This window comes from Lynx canadensis, chromosome A2 (assembly GCF_007474595.2).
Source record: "Lynx canadensis isolate LIC74 chromosome A2, mLynCan4.pri.v2, whole genome shotgun sequence".
Classification (NCBI taxonomy): domain Eukaryota; kingdom Metazoa; phylum Chordata; class Mammalia; order Carnivora; family Felidae; genus Lynx; species Lynx canadensis.
The window spans coordinates 25,389,665-25,404,807 of NC_044304.2; the positions used below are offsets into that span (position 1 = coordinate 25,389,665).

The 15,143-nt window shown below is 37.4% G+C and overlaps 1 protein-coding gene across 3 annotated transcripts in view; it reads right to left on the reverse strand.

Moving 5' to 3' along the window:
- DNAH12 (dynein axonemal heavy chain 12) overlaps positions 1–15,143 on the reverse strand; it is a 217,664-nt gene that overhangs the window by 122,413 nt on the left and 80,108 nt on the right. For all 3 annotated transcript variants that reach the window (XM_030307072.1, XM_032592325.1, XM_030307080.1), the window contains 2 exons: positions 14,743–14,826; positions 14,050–14,238 (listed from right to left, as the gene is read on the reverse strand). In XM_030307072.1, the coding sequence (XP_030162932.1) occupies positions 14,050–14,238; positions 14,743–14,826 (273 nt within the window). The remainder of the gene's footprint in view (positions 1–14,049; positions 14,239–14,742; positions 14,827–15,143) is intronic.

The window sequence follows — 15,143 nt, forward strand, 5'->3', positions numbered from 1 at the left end:
ATGAATGTGATCTTATTTGGAGAAAGGGTCTTGGAAGACATAAAGATCTCAAGATGAGGAGATCATTCTGGAGTATCTGACCCTAAATCCTTATAAGAGTCACACAGTAAAGAGACAGAGTAGAGGCCAGGAGAACATGAGGAAAGAGACTGGAATAATGCAGCCAGAAGCCAAGGAATGCTTTGAGCCAAAAGGAGCTGGGAGAGGTAATAAAGATTCTCCCTTGGAGCTTCCAGAGGAAGCTTGGCCCTGCCAACATCTTGATTTCAGACTTCTAGCCCCAGGACTGTAGCAGAATAAATTTCTGTTGCTTTAAACCACCAAGTTTATGGTAATTTGTTATGACAGCCCTGAGAAACTAATACAATATATAAAGTTTTCTCATAAAATACTAAATATACATGTGAGTTTTAAAGTCACATATTCAAAATACCTTGAAAATATGGAAAACGATTGGGAATTTTAAAGCTTTAGTTAATATAGTTTTATCCAAAGAGTTTAGCAGGAATAAATTTTACCTCTGGGTTTATTCAGGTATAACTTGAGCAATATAAAACCAAAGGTGGATATTACTATAATGGTGGTGGGTAAATCACTTTTAAATTCTGCTATAAAAGTTAAAAGATAAAAGTATTAAGTAACTATAACTAAATTATGTTAATGGATATGTAATATAAATAGATGCTAATTGTGACATCAATAGGGAAGGAGGTAAAGTGGAGAGTTCTTGAATACAAATGAAGATAAGTTATTAGCTTAAAAGAGACTGTTATAACTATAAGATATTTTATATAAGCCCCTTTGAACTACTAAGAAAATACCTATAGAAGTCACACACACAAAAAAAGAATCAAAACCTATCAATACAAAACAACCCAATGAAACACCAAGGAAGACATCAAAAGAGAAAAGAGAAACAAACAAACAAAAAAACACAAACAAACCCAAGACAAACAGAAAACAGTTAACAAAATAGCAATAGCAAATTCCTCCCTATCAAAATTACTTTAAATGTAAACATATTAAACTCCCCCAACTAAAAAGATAGAGCAGCTGAATGGATAAAAACAAACAAACAAACAAACAAACAAACAAAAAAACAAAAAAACCCACCAAGATCCAGGGGCGCCTGGGTGGTTCAGTCAGTTAAGTATCTACGGCTCAGGTTATGATCTCACGGTTCGTGAGTTCGAGCCCAGTGTTGTGCTCTGTGCTGACAGCTCAGTGCCTGAAACTGCTTCGGATTCTGTGTCTCCTCCTCTCTCTGCCCCTCCCCTGCTCGCACTCGCTCGCTCTCTCTCTCTCTCTCTCTCTCTCTCTCAAAAATAAATAAATAACATTTAAAAAATCAAGATCCAACTGTATGCTGCCTAGAAGAAATACATAGGCTGAAAGTGAAGGAATAGGAAAAGATATTCCATGAAAATGGTAACCAACAGAAATCACGAGTGGCTATATTTGTATCATAGTAGACTTTAAGCAAACCCGTCTCTAGAGACAAAGAATGTCATAATGATGGAAGTTCAATTCAACAGGAAGATAAAACTATTTTAAATATATATGCACCCAACATCAGAGCACCTAGGTATATAATTGACAGATCTGGTGGCACCTGGGTGGCTCAGTTGGTTGAGCATCTGACTCTTGGTTTTGGCTCAGGTCATGATCTCATGGTTCATGAGTTTGAGCCTCACGTGGGGTTCTGTGCTGATGGTGCTGAGCCTGCTTGGTATTCTCTCTCTCTCCCTCTCTTTCTGCCCCTCCCCCCTCTCTCAAAATAAGTAAATAAAAACTGTAAAAAACTATTAAAAATATTGACAGATCTGAAAGGAGAAATTGATGGCAATATAAAAATGGTAGTGGATTTCAATATCCCACTTTCAATAAGGTATAGAATATCTAGACAGAAATTCAGAAAAGAAACAGTAGATTTGAACCACACTAGATCAAATGGACCTAAGAAATACATGTAGAACTGTTCACCCAACAGTAGAAGGATACATATTCTTTCTCAAGCTCACATGGAATATTCTCCAGGACAGACCCCATGTTAGGTCACAAAACAAGTCAACAAATTTAAGATTAAAATTATATCAAATATCTTTTCTGACCCCAATGGAATAAAACTAGAAATCAGTAACCACAAGAAAATGGGAAAATTCACAAATACACATGTAAAAAAGATGGTCTTAAACAACTACTGAGTCCAAGGGGAAATTAAAAGGAAAATCAAAAAATATCTTGAGATAAATGAAACACAACATACCAAAACTCATGAGATGCATCAAAAGCAGTACTAAGAGGGAAGTTTATAACAATAAATGTTTATATTAAAAAAGAAATCTCGGGGCACCTGGGTGGCTCAGTCTGTTAAGCATCACGACTTCGGCTCAGGTCCTGATCTCACAGTTTATGAGTTTGAGCCCACTTCGAATTCTGTGCCTTCCTCTCTCTCTGTCCCTCCCTGCCCCTGCTCATACTCTGTCTCTCTCTCTCTCTTAAAGGGAAATAAACATTAAAAAATAAAAATAAAATAAATAAAAAAGAAATCTCAAATAAACAACCTAACTTAAACCCCAAAGAACTAGAAAAAGAACGAACTAAACCCATTGTTAGCATAATGAAACAAATGAGATCAGAACAGAAATAAATGAAATAGAGAATAGAAAAACAATAGAAAAAAAGTCAAAACGAAGAGTTGCTTTTTTTGAAAATATAAATAAAAACAATAAACTCTTAGCTAGACTAAGAATAAAACAAAGACTCAAATAAGTAAAATCAGGAATCAAAGAGAAAGCACACAACAAATGCCTCAGAAATAAAAAGGATCATCAAGGGATAATTATGGATGATTATATACAAATAAGTTGGATAACTTGGAGGACATAGATAAATTCCTAGAAATATACAACCTGCCAAGACTGAATCAAGAATAGGAAGCCTGAACATATCAGAAACAGAGATTGAAGTTGTAATGAAAAACTTCCCAGAGAAAAGTCCAGATGACTTCACAGCTGAATTCTACCAAACATTCAAAGAATTAATACAATCCTTCTTAAACTCTTGCAAAAATTAGAAGTAGAGGAAATACTTCCAAACTCATTCTATGAGGCTAGAATCACCATGATACTAAAACCAGATGAAGATACCACAAGAAAAGAAAATTATAGGCCAATATCTCTGATGAACATAGAGGCAAAAGTCCTCAATAAAATACTAGCAAGCTGAATTCAACACACCAAAAAGATTACATACTATAGCCAAGTTGGATTTATCCCTGGATGCAAGAGATATGCAAATTAATCAATGTGATACACTGCATTAACAGAATGAAGGACAAAAATCCCATTCTCAACTCAATAGATTCAGAAAGAGCATTTGACAAAGTTTAACATCCATTTTTGATAAAAACTCTCAATAAAATAGATATAAAAGGGAAATCTCTGCAATGAAATAGAGGACATTTATGAAAAGCCCACAGTTAAATCATAATCCATGGCATAAAACTGAGAGCTCTTCTGCTAAGATCTGGTGTGAGGCAAGGATGCTCACTCCCACCACTTCTTTTCAACAAGAAGTACTAACTAGAGCAATTAGACAACAAAATAAAGGGCATCCAAATCAGAAAAGAAGTAAAATGATCTCTATTTGCAGATGACATGTCCTTATACGTAGAAAACCCTAAAGACCACATACAAAAAAATACCTTTTAAAACAAACTAACTCAGTAAAGCTACAGGATGCAAAAATCATTTGGGGAAAAAAAATCAGTTGCATTTGTTTATACCACCAATGATCTATCTGGCAAGGAAATCAGGAGAACAATCTGACTTATGATAGCATCACAAAGAATATAATACTTAGGAATAAATTTAACCAGTAACATGAAATATCTGTACATTGATAACTATAAAACATTAATGAAAGAGATTGAAGAAGACACAAATAAATGGAAAAGTATCCTGTGCTCATAGACTAGAAAAATTGGCATTGTTAAAATGTCCATACTACCTAAAGGGATCTACAGATTCAAAGTAATTCCTATCAAAATTCCAATGGCAGGGGCACCTGCGTGGCTCAGTTGGTTAAGCGTCCAACTTCGGCTCAGATCATGATCTCACGGTTCATGAGTTTGAGCCCTGTGATGGGCTCTGTACTGACAGCTCAAGAGCCTGGAGCCAGCCTCAAATTCTGTGTCTCCTGCTCTTTCAGACCCTCTCCCCACTTACACTCTGTCTCTCTCAAAAATAAATGAACACTAAAATTCCTATGGCAAAAAAAAAAAAAAAAAATCTAAAATTTGTGTGGAACCACAAAAGACTCTATCTAAACAGCCAAAATAATCTTAAGAAAGAAGAAAAGAGTTGAAAGCATCACAATTCCTGATTTCAAATTATATTACAAAGCTCTAGTGATCAAAACAATATGGTACTGGCATAAAAACAGACATATAAACCAATGGAACAGAATAGCAAATCCAAAATAAATCCAAGCATATAGTCAACTGATCTTTAACAAGGGCAACAAGAAAACACAATGTGAAAAGGAAAGTCTCTTCAATAAATGGTGTTGAGTAAATTGGATATCCACATATAAAAGAATGAAACTTTTATTATCTTACACCATACACAAAAATTAACTCAAAAGGGGCTCAAGACTGAAATGTAAAACCTTAAACCATTAAAATCCCAGAAGAAAACACAGGGGGAAGGCTCCTTCTTTTTTTAAGTTTATTTGTATATTTATTTTGAGAGAGAGAGAGAAAGCACAAGTGGGGAAGGGGCAGAGAGAGGGAGGGAGAGATAGAGAGAATCCCAAGCAGGCTCCACACCACCAGTGCAGAGACCGATGCGGGGCTTGAACTCACGAACTGTGAGATCATGACCTGAGCCAAAGTAAGACGCTTAACCTACTGAGCCACCTAGGCACCCTGGAAAAGCTCCTTTTAAAAAAAAAAAAAGAAAAAGTATTTCTTTAAATTCACATTAGCATACAATGTAGAATTGGTTTCAGGAGTAGAACCTAGTCATTCCTCACTTACCTATAATACACAGAGTTCATCCCAACAAGTGCCCTCCTTAATGCCCATCACCCATCTAGCCCATGCCCCCCCCACACACACCCTCCAGCAATCTTAAGTTTGTTCTCTGTATTTAACAGCCTCTTATGGTTTGCCTCCCTATTTTTCCTTCCCCTTCCCCTGTGTTCATCTGTTTTGTTTCTTAGACTCCACTTGTCTTCCTCTGACTTATTTCACTTAGCATAATACAACTCTAATTCCATACATGGAATACACATATACACACATATATACATATACATACATACATATGTATATATATACATATGTATATATGTATATACATACATACATATATATACATATATACATATGTATATATATATATATATATATATATATATATATATATATATATATATATGTATATATTCTTCTTTATCCAGTCATCTATCTATGGACACTTGGGCCACTTCTATAATTTGGCGATTGTAGATAATGCTGCTATAAACTTCGGGGTGCATGTAACACTTCAAATTAGTATTTTTGTATCCTTTGGATAAATACTTAGTAGCACAATTGCTGGATTGTAGGGTTACTTCTATTTTTTAACTTTTTGAGGAACTTCCATACTGTTTTCCAGAGTGGCTGCACCACTTTGCATTCCTACCAATGGTGCAAGAGGGTTCCCCTTTCTCCATATCCTCATCAACACCTGTTGTTTCTTGTGTTTTGAGTTTATTCTGACAGGTGTGAGGCGATATCTCATTGTAGTTTTGATTTGTATTTCCCTGATGATCAGCAATGTTGAATACCTTTTTATGTGTCTATGAGTCATCTGAATATCTTCTTTGAAAAAGTGTCTGTTCATGTCTTCTGCCCATTTCTTTACTGGATTATTTCATTTTTGGGTGTTGAGTTTGATAAGTTCTTTATAGATTTTGGATAGTAACCCCTTATCTGATATGTCATTTGCAAATATCTTCTCCCATTGTGTCAATTACCTTTTAGTTTTGTTGTTTCCTTTGCTATAGAAAAGCTTTTTATCTTGAGTTCTCAGTTCATTTTTGCTTATATTCCCCTTGTCTCCAGAGACATGTCTAGTAAGAAGTTGCTATAGGAAAGGTCGCAAAGAGGCAAAGAGGTTGCTGCCTGTTTTCTACTCTAGGATTTTGATAGTCTCCTGTCTTATGTTTAGGTCTTTCATCCATTTTGAATTTATTTTTGTGTGTGGTGAAAGAAAGTGGTCCAGTTTTATTCTTCTGCATGTTGCTGTTGTCCAGTTTTCCCAGCACTATTTGCTGAAGAGACTGTCTTTTTTCCATTGGATATTCTTTCCTGCTTTGTCAAAGATTAGTTGGCCATTTGTTTTTTGGTCCATTTCTGGGTTCTCTGTTCTGTTCCATTGATCTATGTACTTGCTTTTGTGCCAGTACCATATTGTCTTGGTGATTACAACTTTGTAAAACAGCTTAAAGTCCAAAACTGTGATGCCTCCAGCTTTGGTTTTCTTTTTCAACATTATATTGACTAGTCAGGGTCTTTTCTGGTTCCATACAAATTTTAGAAATGTTGGCATTTAGAATGCTGGTGCTCTTTTCATAGGGATTGCATTGAATGTGTAGATCGCTTTGGGTAGTATAGACATTTTAACAATATTTGTCTTTAAAGTCTCCTTGACATTGGCCTTGGCAATGATTTTTTGGATAAGACAAAAGCTCAGGCAACAAAAGCAAAAATAAAGTGGGACTACATCAAACTGAAAGTTTCTGCACGGTAAGGGAAATCATCAACAAAATGAAAAGGCAACCTATAAACTGAGGGGAAATATTTGCAAATTATATATCTGATAAGGGGTTAATATAAAAAATATATAAAAATTCATATAATATAAAAAAAGAACCCAAACAATCTAATTAAAAATGGGCAAAGGACCTGAATAGACACTTTTCAGAGAAGACATGCCAATGGCTAACCAGGTATATGAGAAGGCACTCGACGTCACAAATCATCAGAAAATGCAAATCGAAACCACAGTGAGATATCACCTCACACCTTTTAGGATGAGTAGAAAAATGAAAGGTGACAAGTGTTAGTGAGGATGTGGAGAAAAGAGAACCCTTGTGCATTGCTGGTGTGAATGTAAATTGGCACAGTCACTGTGGAAAACAGTATGAAAGATCCTCAAAAAACTAAAAATAGAATGTTTAATCTAGCAATCCCTCTTCAGGACATGAAATCAGTACCTTAAATATATATCTGAAATTAGTTGGAAGATGGCAGTGTAGGAGGATGTTGGGCTCACCTCATCCTGCTGATTGCTTAGATTCCACCCACATCTGCCTAAATAACCCAGAAAACCACCAGAAGACTAGCAGAACGGACTCTCCGGAGCCAAGCATGGACAAGAGGCCCAAGAAAGAGGGTAGGAGGGGCAAAGAGGTGGTGTGCACTACATGGACTGGAGGGAGGGAGCCGGGGCTGTGGAGGGGCAACCAGCCTGGCAAGGCAGAGCCCCCGAGTCTGGCTTGCAAAAGCAGAGGGGCCAGACGGAGTGTGTTCTGACAGCCAGCGGGACTTAACATCTGGAATGTTATAAGCAACAGCTCTGCTCTCAGAGAGCCAGGAGGGCAAGAGGACACCTGGAGGGAGAGTTGTGAACCCCAGAAAACAGAGCTCAGCTTGGCAGGGAACGAAGGCGCTGGCAAGTGCCGTATCCCTCTCCCATCCCCCAGCTCTCCTCACAGAGCTTGCTTGCACTGCGCAAACACCCAATGCTGTGCTTCTGTGGATCCATCGCTCCAACGGGTCTGCCTCCCTCCGGGTGCTGCAGGGCTCCTCCCGCAGGGGACCACTGACAGCAAAGCAAGCTAAGCCTGCCCCTCCCACCCCTGTGCACCTTGTGGATCCACCCCAGCTAATATACCAGATCCCACTGAAGCAGCACCACAAGCCTGGCAGTGTGCAAGTAGCCCAGACAGGGGCCACACCACTCCACAGTGAGTCCTGCCCCTGGTAAAGGGGAAGATAAGGTACACAACAGTCTGACTGTGGCCCCAGTGGTGGGCTGGGGACAGACATCGGTTCTGACTGTGGCCCCACCCATCAACACAAGTTCTCCAGACAGCACAGGGGAAGTGCCCTGCAGTTCCACGCCACCCCACGCCATCCAAAATGACAAAACGGAAGAACTCTCCTCAAAAGAAACTCCAGGAAGTAGCGACAACTAACGAATTGATCAAAAACGATTTAAGCAATATAACAGAACAATAATTTAGAATAATATTCATAAAATTAATTGCTGGGCTTGAAAAAAGTATAGAGGACATCTAAGAATCTATTGCTACAGAGATCAAGGGCCTAAGAAATAGTCATGAGGAACTAAAAAATGGTATAAATGAGGTGCAAAATAAAATAGAGGCAGCCATAGCACGGATTGAAGAGGCAGAGAAGAGAATAGGTGAATTAGAAGATAAAATTATGGAAAAACAGGAAGCTGAGAAAAAGAGAGATAAAAAAATCCAGGAGTATGAGGGGAGAATTAGAGAACTAAGTGATGCAATCAAATGGAACAATATCTGTATCACAGGAATTCCAGAAGAGGAAGAGAGAGAGAAAGGGGCTGAAGGTGTACATGAACAAATCATAGCTGAGAACTTCCCTGATCTGGGGAAGGAAAAAGGCATTGAAATCCAAGAGGCACAGAGAACTCCCTTCAGACGTAATGTGAATCATCTTCCGCATGACATATCATAGTGAAACTGGCAAAATACAAGGATAAAGAGAAAATTCTGAAAGCAGCTACAGATAAACACGCTCTAACTTACAAAGGGAGACCCATAAGAGTAGTGGCAGACCTATCTACTGAAACTTGACAGGCCAGAAAGGAATGGCAGGAAATCTTCAATATGATGAACAGAAAAAATATGTGGCTGAGAATCCTTTATCCAGCAAGTCTGTCATTTAGAATAGAAGGAGAGATAAAGGTCTTCCCAAACAAACAAAAACTGAAGGAATTCATCACCACTAAACCAGCCCTACAAGAGCTCCTAAGGGGGATTCTGTGAGGAAAATGTTGCAAGGACCACAAAGTACCAGAACATCACTACAAGCATGAAACCTACAGACATCACAATGACTCTAAACCCGTATCTTTCAATAATAACACTGAATGTAAATGGACTAGATGCTCCAACCAAAAGACACAGGGTATCAGAATGGATACAAAAACAAGACCCATCTATTTGCTGTCTACAAGAGACTCATTTTAGGCCTGAGGAAACATTCAGATTGAATGTGAGGGGATGGAGAACTATCTATCATGCTGCTGGAAGTCAAAAGAAAGCTGGAGTAGCCATACTTCTATCAGACAAACTAGACTTTAAATTAAAGGTCGTAACAAGAGATGAAGAAGGGCATTATATAATAATTACAGTGTCTATCCATCAGGAAGAGCTAACAATTATAAATGTCTACGCACTGCATACAGGAGCCCCCAAATATATAAAACAATTAATCACAAACATAAGCAACCTTATTGATAAGAATGTGGTAATTGCAGGGGACTTTAGTACTCCACTTAAACCAATGGATAGATCATCTAGACACAGGATCAATAAAGAAACAAGGGCCTTGAATGATACATTGGATCAGATGGACTTGACAGATACATTTAGAACTCTGCATCCCAAAGCAACAGAATATATTTTCTTCTCGAGTGCACATGGGACATTCTCCAAGATAGATCACATACTGGATCACAAAACAGCCCTTCATAAGTATAAAAGAATTGAGATCATACCATGCACACTTTCAGACCACAATGCTATGAAACTTGAAATTAACCACAGGAAAAAGTCTGGAAAACCTCCAAAAGCAAGGAGGTTAAAGAACACCCTACTGAAGAATGAATGGGTCAACCAGGCAATTAGAGAAGATTTTAAAAAATATATGGAAACAAATGAAAATGAAAACAACAATCCAATCACTTTTGGATGCAGCGAAGGCAGTTCTGAGAGGAAAATACATTGCAATCCAGGCCTATCTCAAGAAACAAGAAAAATCCTAATACAAAATCTAACAACACACCTAAAGGAAATAGAAGCAGAACAGCAAAGACACCCCAAACCCAGCAGAAGAAGAGAAATAATAAAGATCAGAGCAGAAAAAAACAATATAGAATCTAAAAAAAACTGTAGAGCAGATCAACGAAACCAAGAGTTGGTTTTTTGAAAAAATAAACAAAATTGATAAACGTCTAGCCAGGCTTCTCAAAAAGAAAAAGGAGATGACCCAAATAGATAAAATCATGAATGAAAATGGAATTATTACAACCAATCCCTCAGAAATACAAGCAATTATCAGGGAATACTATGAAAAATTATATGCCAACAAACTGGACAACCTGGAAGAAATGGACAAATTCCTAAGCACCCACACACTTCCAAAACTCAAACAGGAAGAAATAGAAAACTTGAACAGACCTGTAACCAGCGATGAAATTGAATCAGTTATCAAAAATCTCCCAAAAAATAAGAGTCCAGGACCAGATGACTTCCCTGGAGAATTTTACCAGACATTTAAAGCGGAGATAACACCTATCCTTCTCAAGCTGTTCCAAAAAATAGAAAGCGAAGGAAAACTTCCAGACTCATTCTATGAAGCCAGCGTTACTTTGATTCCTAAACCAGAGACCCAGTAAAAAAAAAAAAAAAAAAAAAAAAAAAAAAAAAAAAAAAAAAAAAAGGACTACAGGCCAACATCCCTGATGAATATGGATGCAAAAAGTCTCAACAAGATAGTAGCAAATCGAATTCAACAGCATATAGAAAGAATTATACACCATGATCAAATGGGATTCATTCCTGGGCTGCAGGGCTGGTTCAACTTTAGCAAATCAATCAATGTGATAAATCACATTAATAAAAGAAAAGATAAGAACCATATGATCCTGTCAAACGATGCAGAAAAAGCATTGACAAAATCCAGCATCCTTTCTTAATAAAAACCCTTGAGAAATTCGGGATAGAAGGAACATACTTAAACATCATATGAAAAGCCCACAGCTAATATCATCCTCAATGGGGAAAAACTGAGAGCTTTCCCCCTAAGACCAGGAACATGACAGGGATGTCCACTCTCACTGCTATTGTTTAACATAGTGTTGGAAGTGCTAGCATCAGCAATCAGACAACAAAAGGAAATCAAAGGCATCAAAATTGGCAAAGATGAAGTCAAGCTTTCACTTTTTGCAGATGACATGATACTACACATGGGAAACCCGATAGACTCCACCAAAAGTCTGCTAGAACTGCTACATGAATTCAGCAAAGTCACAGGATACAAAATCAATGTACAGAAATCAGCTGCATTCTTATACACTAACAATGAAACAACAGAAAGACAAATAAAGAAACTGATCCCATTCACAATTGCACCAAGAATCATAAAATACCTAGGAATAAACCTAACCAAAGATGTAAAAGATTTGTATGCTGAAAACTATAGAAAGCTCATGAAGGAAATAGAAGAAGATACAAAGAAATGGAAAAACATTCTGTGCTCATAGATTGGAAGAATAAATATTGTCAAAATGTCAATACTACCCAAAGCAGTCTACACATTCAATGCAATCCCAATCAAAATTGCACCAGCATTATTCTTGAAGCTAGAACAAGCAATCCTAAAATTTGTATGGAACCACAAAAGACCCCGAATAGCCAAAGTAATATTGAAGAAGAAGACCAAAGCAGGAGGCATCACAATCCCAGACTTTAGCCTCTATTACAAAGCTGTAATCATCAAGACAGCACGGTATTGGCACAAAAACAGACACATAGACCAATGGAATAGAATAGAAACCCCAGAACTAGACCCACAAACGTACGGCCAACTAATTTTTGACAAAGCAGGAAAGAATATCCAATGGAAAAAAGACAGTCTTTTTAACAAATGGTGCTGGGAGAACTGGACAGCAACATGCAGAAGCATGAAACTAGACCACTTTCTTACACCATTCACAAAAATAAACTCAAAATGGATAAAGGACCTGAATGTGAGACAGGAAACCATCAAAACCCTAGAGGAGAAAGCAGGAAATAACCTCTCTGACCTCAGCCGCAGCAACTTCTTACTTGACACATCCCCAAAGGCAAGGGAATTAAAAGCAAAAATGAACTATTGGGACCTCATGAAGATAAAAAGCTTCTGCAATGCAAAGGAACAATCAACAAAACTGAAAGGCAACCAACGGAATGGGAAAAGATATTTGCAAATGGCATATTGGACAAAGGGCTAGTATCCAAAATCTATAAAGAACTCACCAAACTCCACACCCAAAAAACAAATAATCCAGTGAAGAAATGGGCAGAAAACATGAATAGACACTTCTCTAAATAAGACATTCAAATGGCCAACAGGCACATGAAAAGATGCTCAACGTTGCTCCTCATCAGGGAAATACAAATCAAAACTGCACTGAGATACCACCTCACACTGGTCAGAGTGGCTAAAATGAACAAATCAGGAGACTATAGATGTTGGAGAGGATGCGGAGAAACAGGAACCCTCTTGCACTGTTGGTGGGAATGCAAACTGGTGCAGCCGCTCTGGAAAACAGTGTGGAGGTTCCTCAAAAAATTAAAAATAGATCTACCCTATGACCCAGCAATAGCACTGCTAGGAATTTACCCAAGGGATACAGGAGTGCTGATGCATAGGGGCACTTGGACCCCAATGTTTATAGCAGTACTTTCAACAATATCCAAATTATGGAAAGAGCCTCAATGTCCATCAACTGATGAATAGATAAAGAAATTGTGGCTTATATACATAATGGAATACTACGTGGCAAAGAGAAAGAATGAAATATGGCCTTTTGTAGCAACGTGGATGGAACTGGAGAGTGTTAAGTGAAATAAGTCATACAGAGAAAGACAGATACCATATGTTTTCACTCTTATGTGGATCCTGAGAAACTTAACAGAAGACCATGTGGGAGGGGAAGGAAAAAAAAAGTGAGAGAGGGAGGGAGCCAAACCAAAAGAGACTCTTAAAAACTGAGAATAAACTGAGGGTTGATGGGGGGTGGGAGGGAGGGGAGAGTGGGTGATGGGCATTGAGGAAGGCACCTGTTGGGATGAGCACTGGGTGTTGTATGGAAACCAATGTGACAATAAATTTCATATTAAAAATAAATAATATTATATTCAAAAAAATATATATCTGCACTTCCATGTTCATTGTAGCATTATTCCCAATAGCTAAGATAGGGACACAAACTTAAGTGTTCACTGATGGACAAATAAAGAAATTGCCACATATATATGTGTGTGTGTGTGTGTATATATATATATATATATATATATATATATATATATAATAGAATATTAAGACTTAAATTATTAATACTAAATTATAGATATTATTAAGACTTAAAGAAAGAGAGATCCTGTTATTTGCAACATGGGTCCACTGTAAGACATTATGATAAGTGAAAAAGTCCAACACAGAAAGGAAAAAGTTGCATGATGTCACTTATATGTACAATCCAAAAGTTGAATACATAGAACTGGAGTAAAAGGGCAGTTACCAGGGGTGGGGAGGTGGGGGAAACAGGGAGACTTTGGGCAAAGGGTACAAAGTTGCACTTATGTTTAAAATTATAAATTATTAAAAATTTTAAAATAAAACCCAGAGAGATAAACACACACCTGTACAGATATAACTAGGGGAATCTGAATAATATCAGTAGATAATATCAATGTCAATATCTTTGTTGTGATATAATATAGTCTTGCAAAATGTTGCTATTGGGGGAAATTGGGTGAAATGAGCATGAAATCTATTACTTCTTACAACTGCATGTGAATTACTGATTATCACAATAAATATTCCATTTTAAAAAGTGGATACTAAATGTCAAGGGGAAACTGATTTTGTTTATTTATCCTACTTATTGTGATTTTAGCCTTAGTCAAGTTGAATGAAAACCAAAGAAACTTGAGTGGGTTAGAGAATTACAGTGTTACCTTGCATTTTTTCTTACGAAGTTTTAAAGAGGGCTTTATTAACCAGTCAAAGAGTCCTCTCAGAAGAGCTTGATGATCTGGTTCTTGTAGAGGTCCTTTCAGGGAATTCAACCACGAGGATACAATTGGTTCCCATCCTAACTGTGAGGGTTCCAAATAAATCATGCCACAGCGGCTTACAGTGGCAGGCTAGAGAAAAAAGACAAGTTTTCTTTTTCCAATGTTGCTTTCATGCCAGTAGTACCTGGCAGTCATTAACTACTTCTTTGAATGACTTATAAGGCCTGTCATGATCTAGCACCTGTCTTCCTCTACAGCCTCCCAGACGTGTCATGGCTTCATATCTTTACATATCATGTTGTCATGATTTGGAATGCCCAGCCCCAACTAATCTCCCTAGAGAAGTGTTGCCCTTCAAAGCCAGATCAAATACTCAGACATTTTCCATGGTCCTCCTCTACCCATTCGCCTCTTGGGTACCCACCCCCTCCATATTCTTAGAGCACTTACATGTAGCAGTATAGTGGGATTATTTATTAGCATGCTTCTCATCCTTCCTAAATGAGCATAAGCTATATCTTATTCATCTTAGTATTTCTGGTGCCTAACTAGTCTTCTGACACATAATAAAAAATACTTATTGACCAAATGAACAAATAAACAATCTACTGTTATGTTAAAACATGAACTTACCGAGGCCTGGGAAAGGTCCATTGCTTCAAAGATGAGGCTCATTTGAGGGGACATCTGAATGATTTCTCCACTCATAAGGCAAAGCTAAAGGCAATTATATTTCAAACATTTATTTTTTAAAAAACTCAAACTTCTCAAATAAAAATATATTGTAGGTATAAGATAATGTATATCCTGTGATGTAAGTATTACATAAAAGCCAGAAAATTGTAAGCTAGATCTAGCTCGGTCAATTACTAGGTAAGCAAACACGTAACATCTCTGACTCTCAGCCTCTTCATCTATAAACTCGGTTAATTTCTCTCCCATAGAGTTAGGCGGGAGGAGAACTACATAACATACTACAAAAATCCTATACAAATCTCAGTCCTTGCTATTAATAAAATTACATCGGTCAGGCA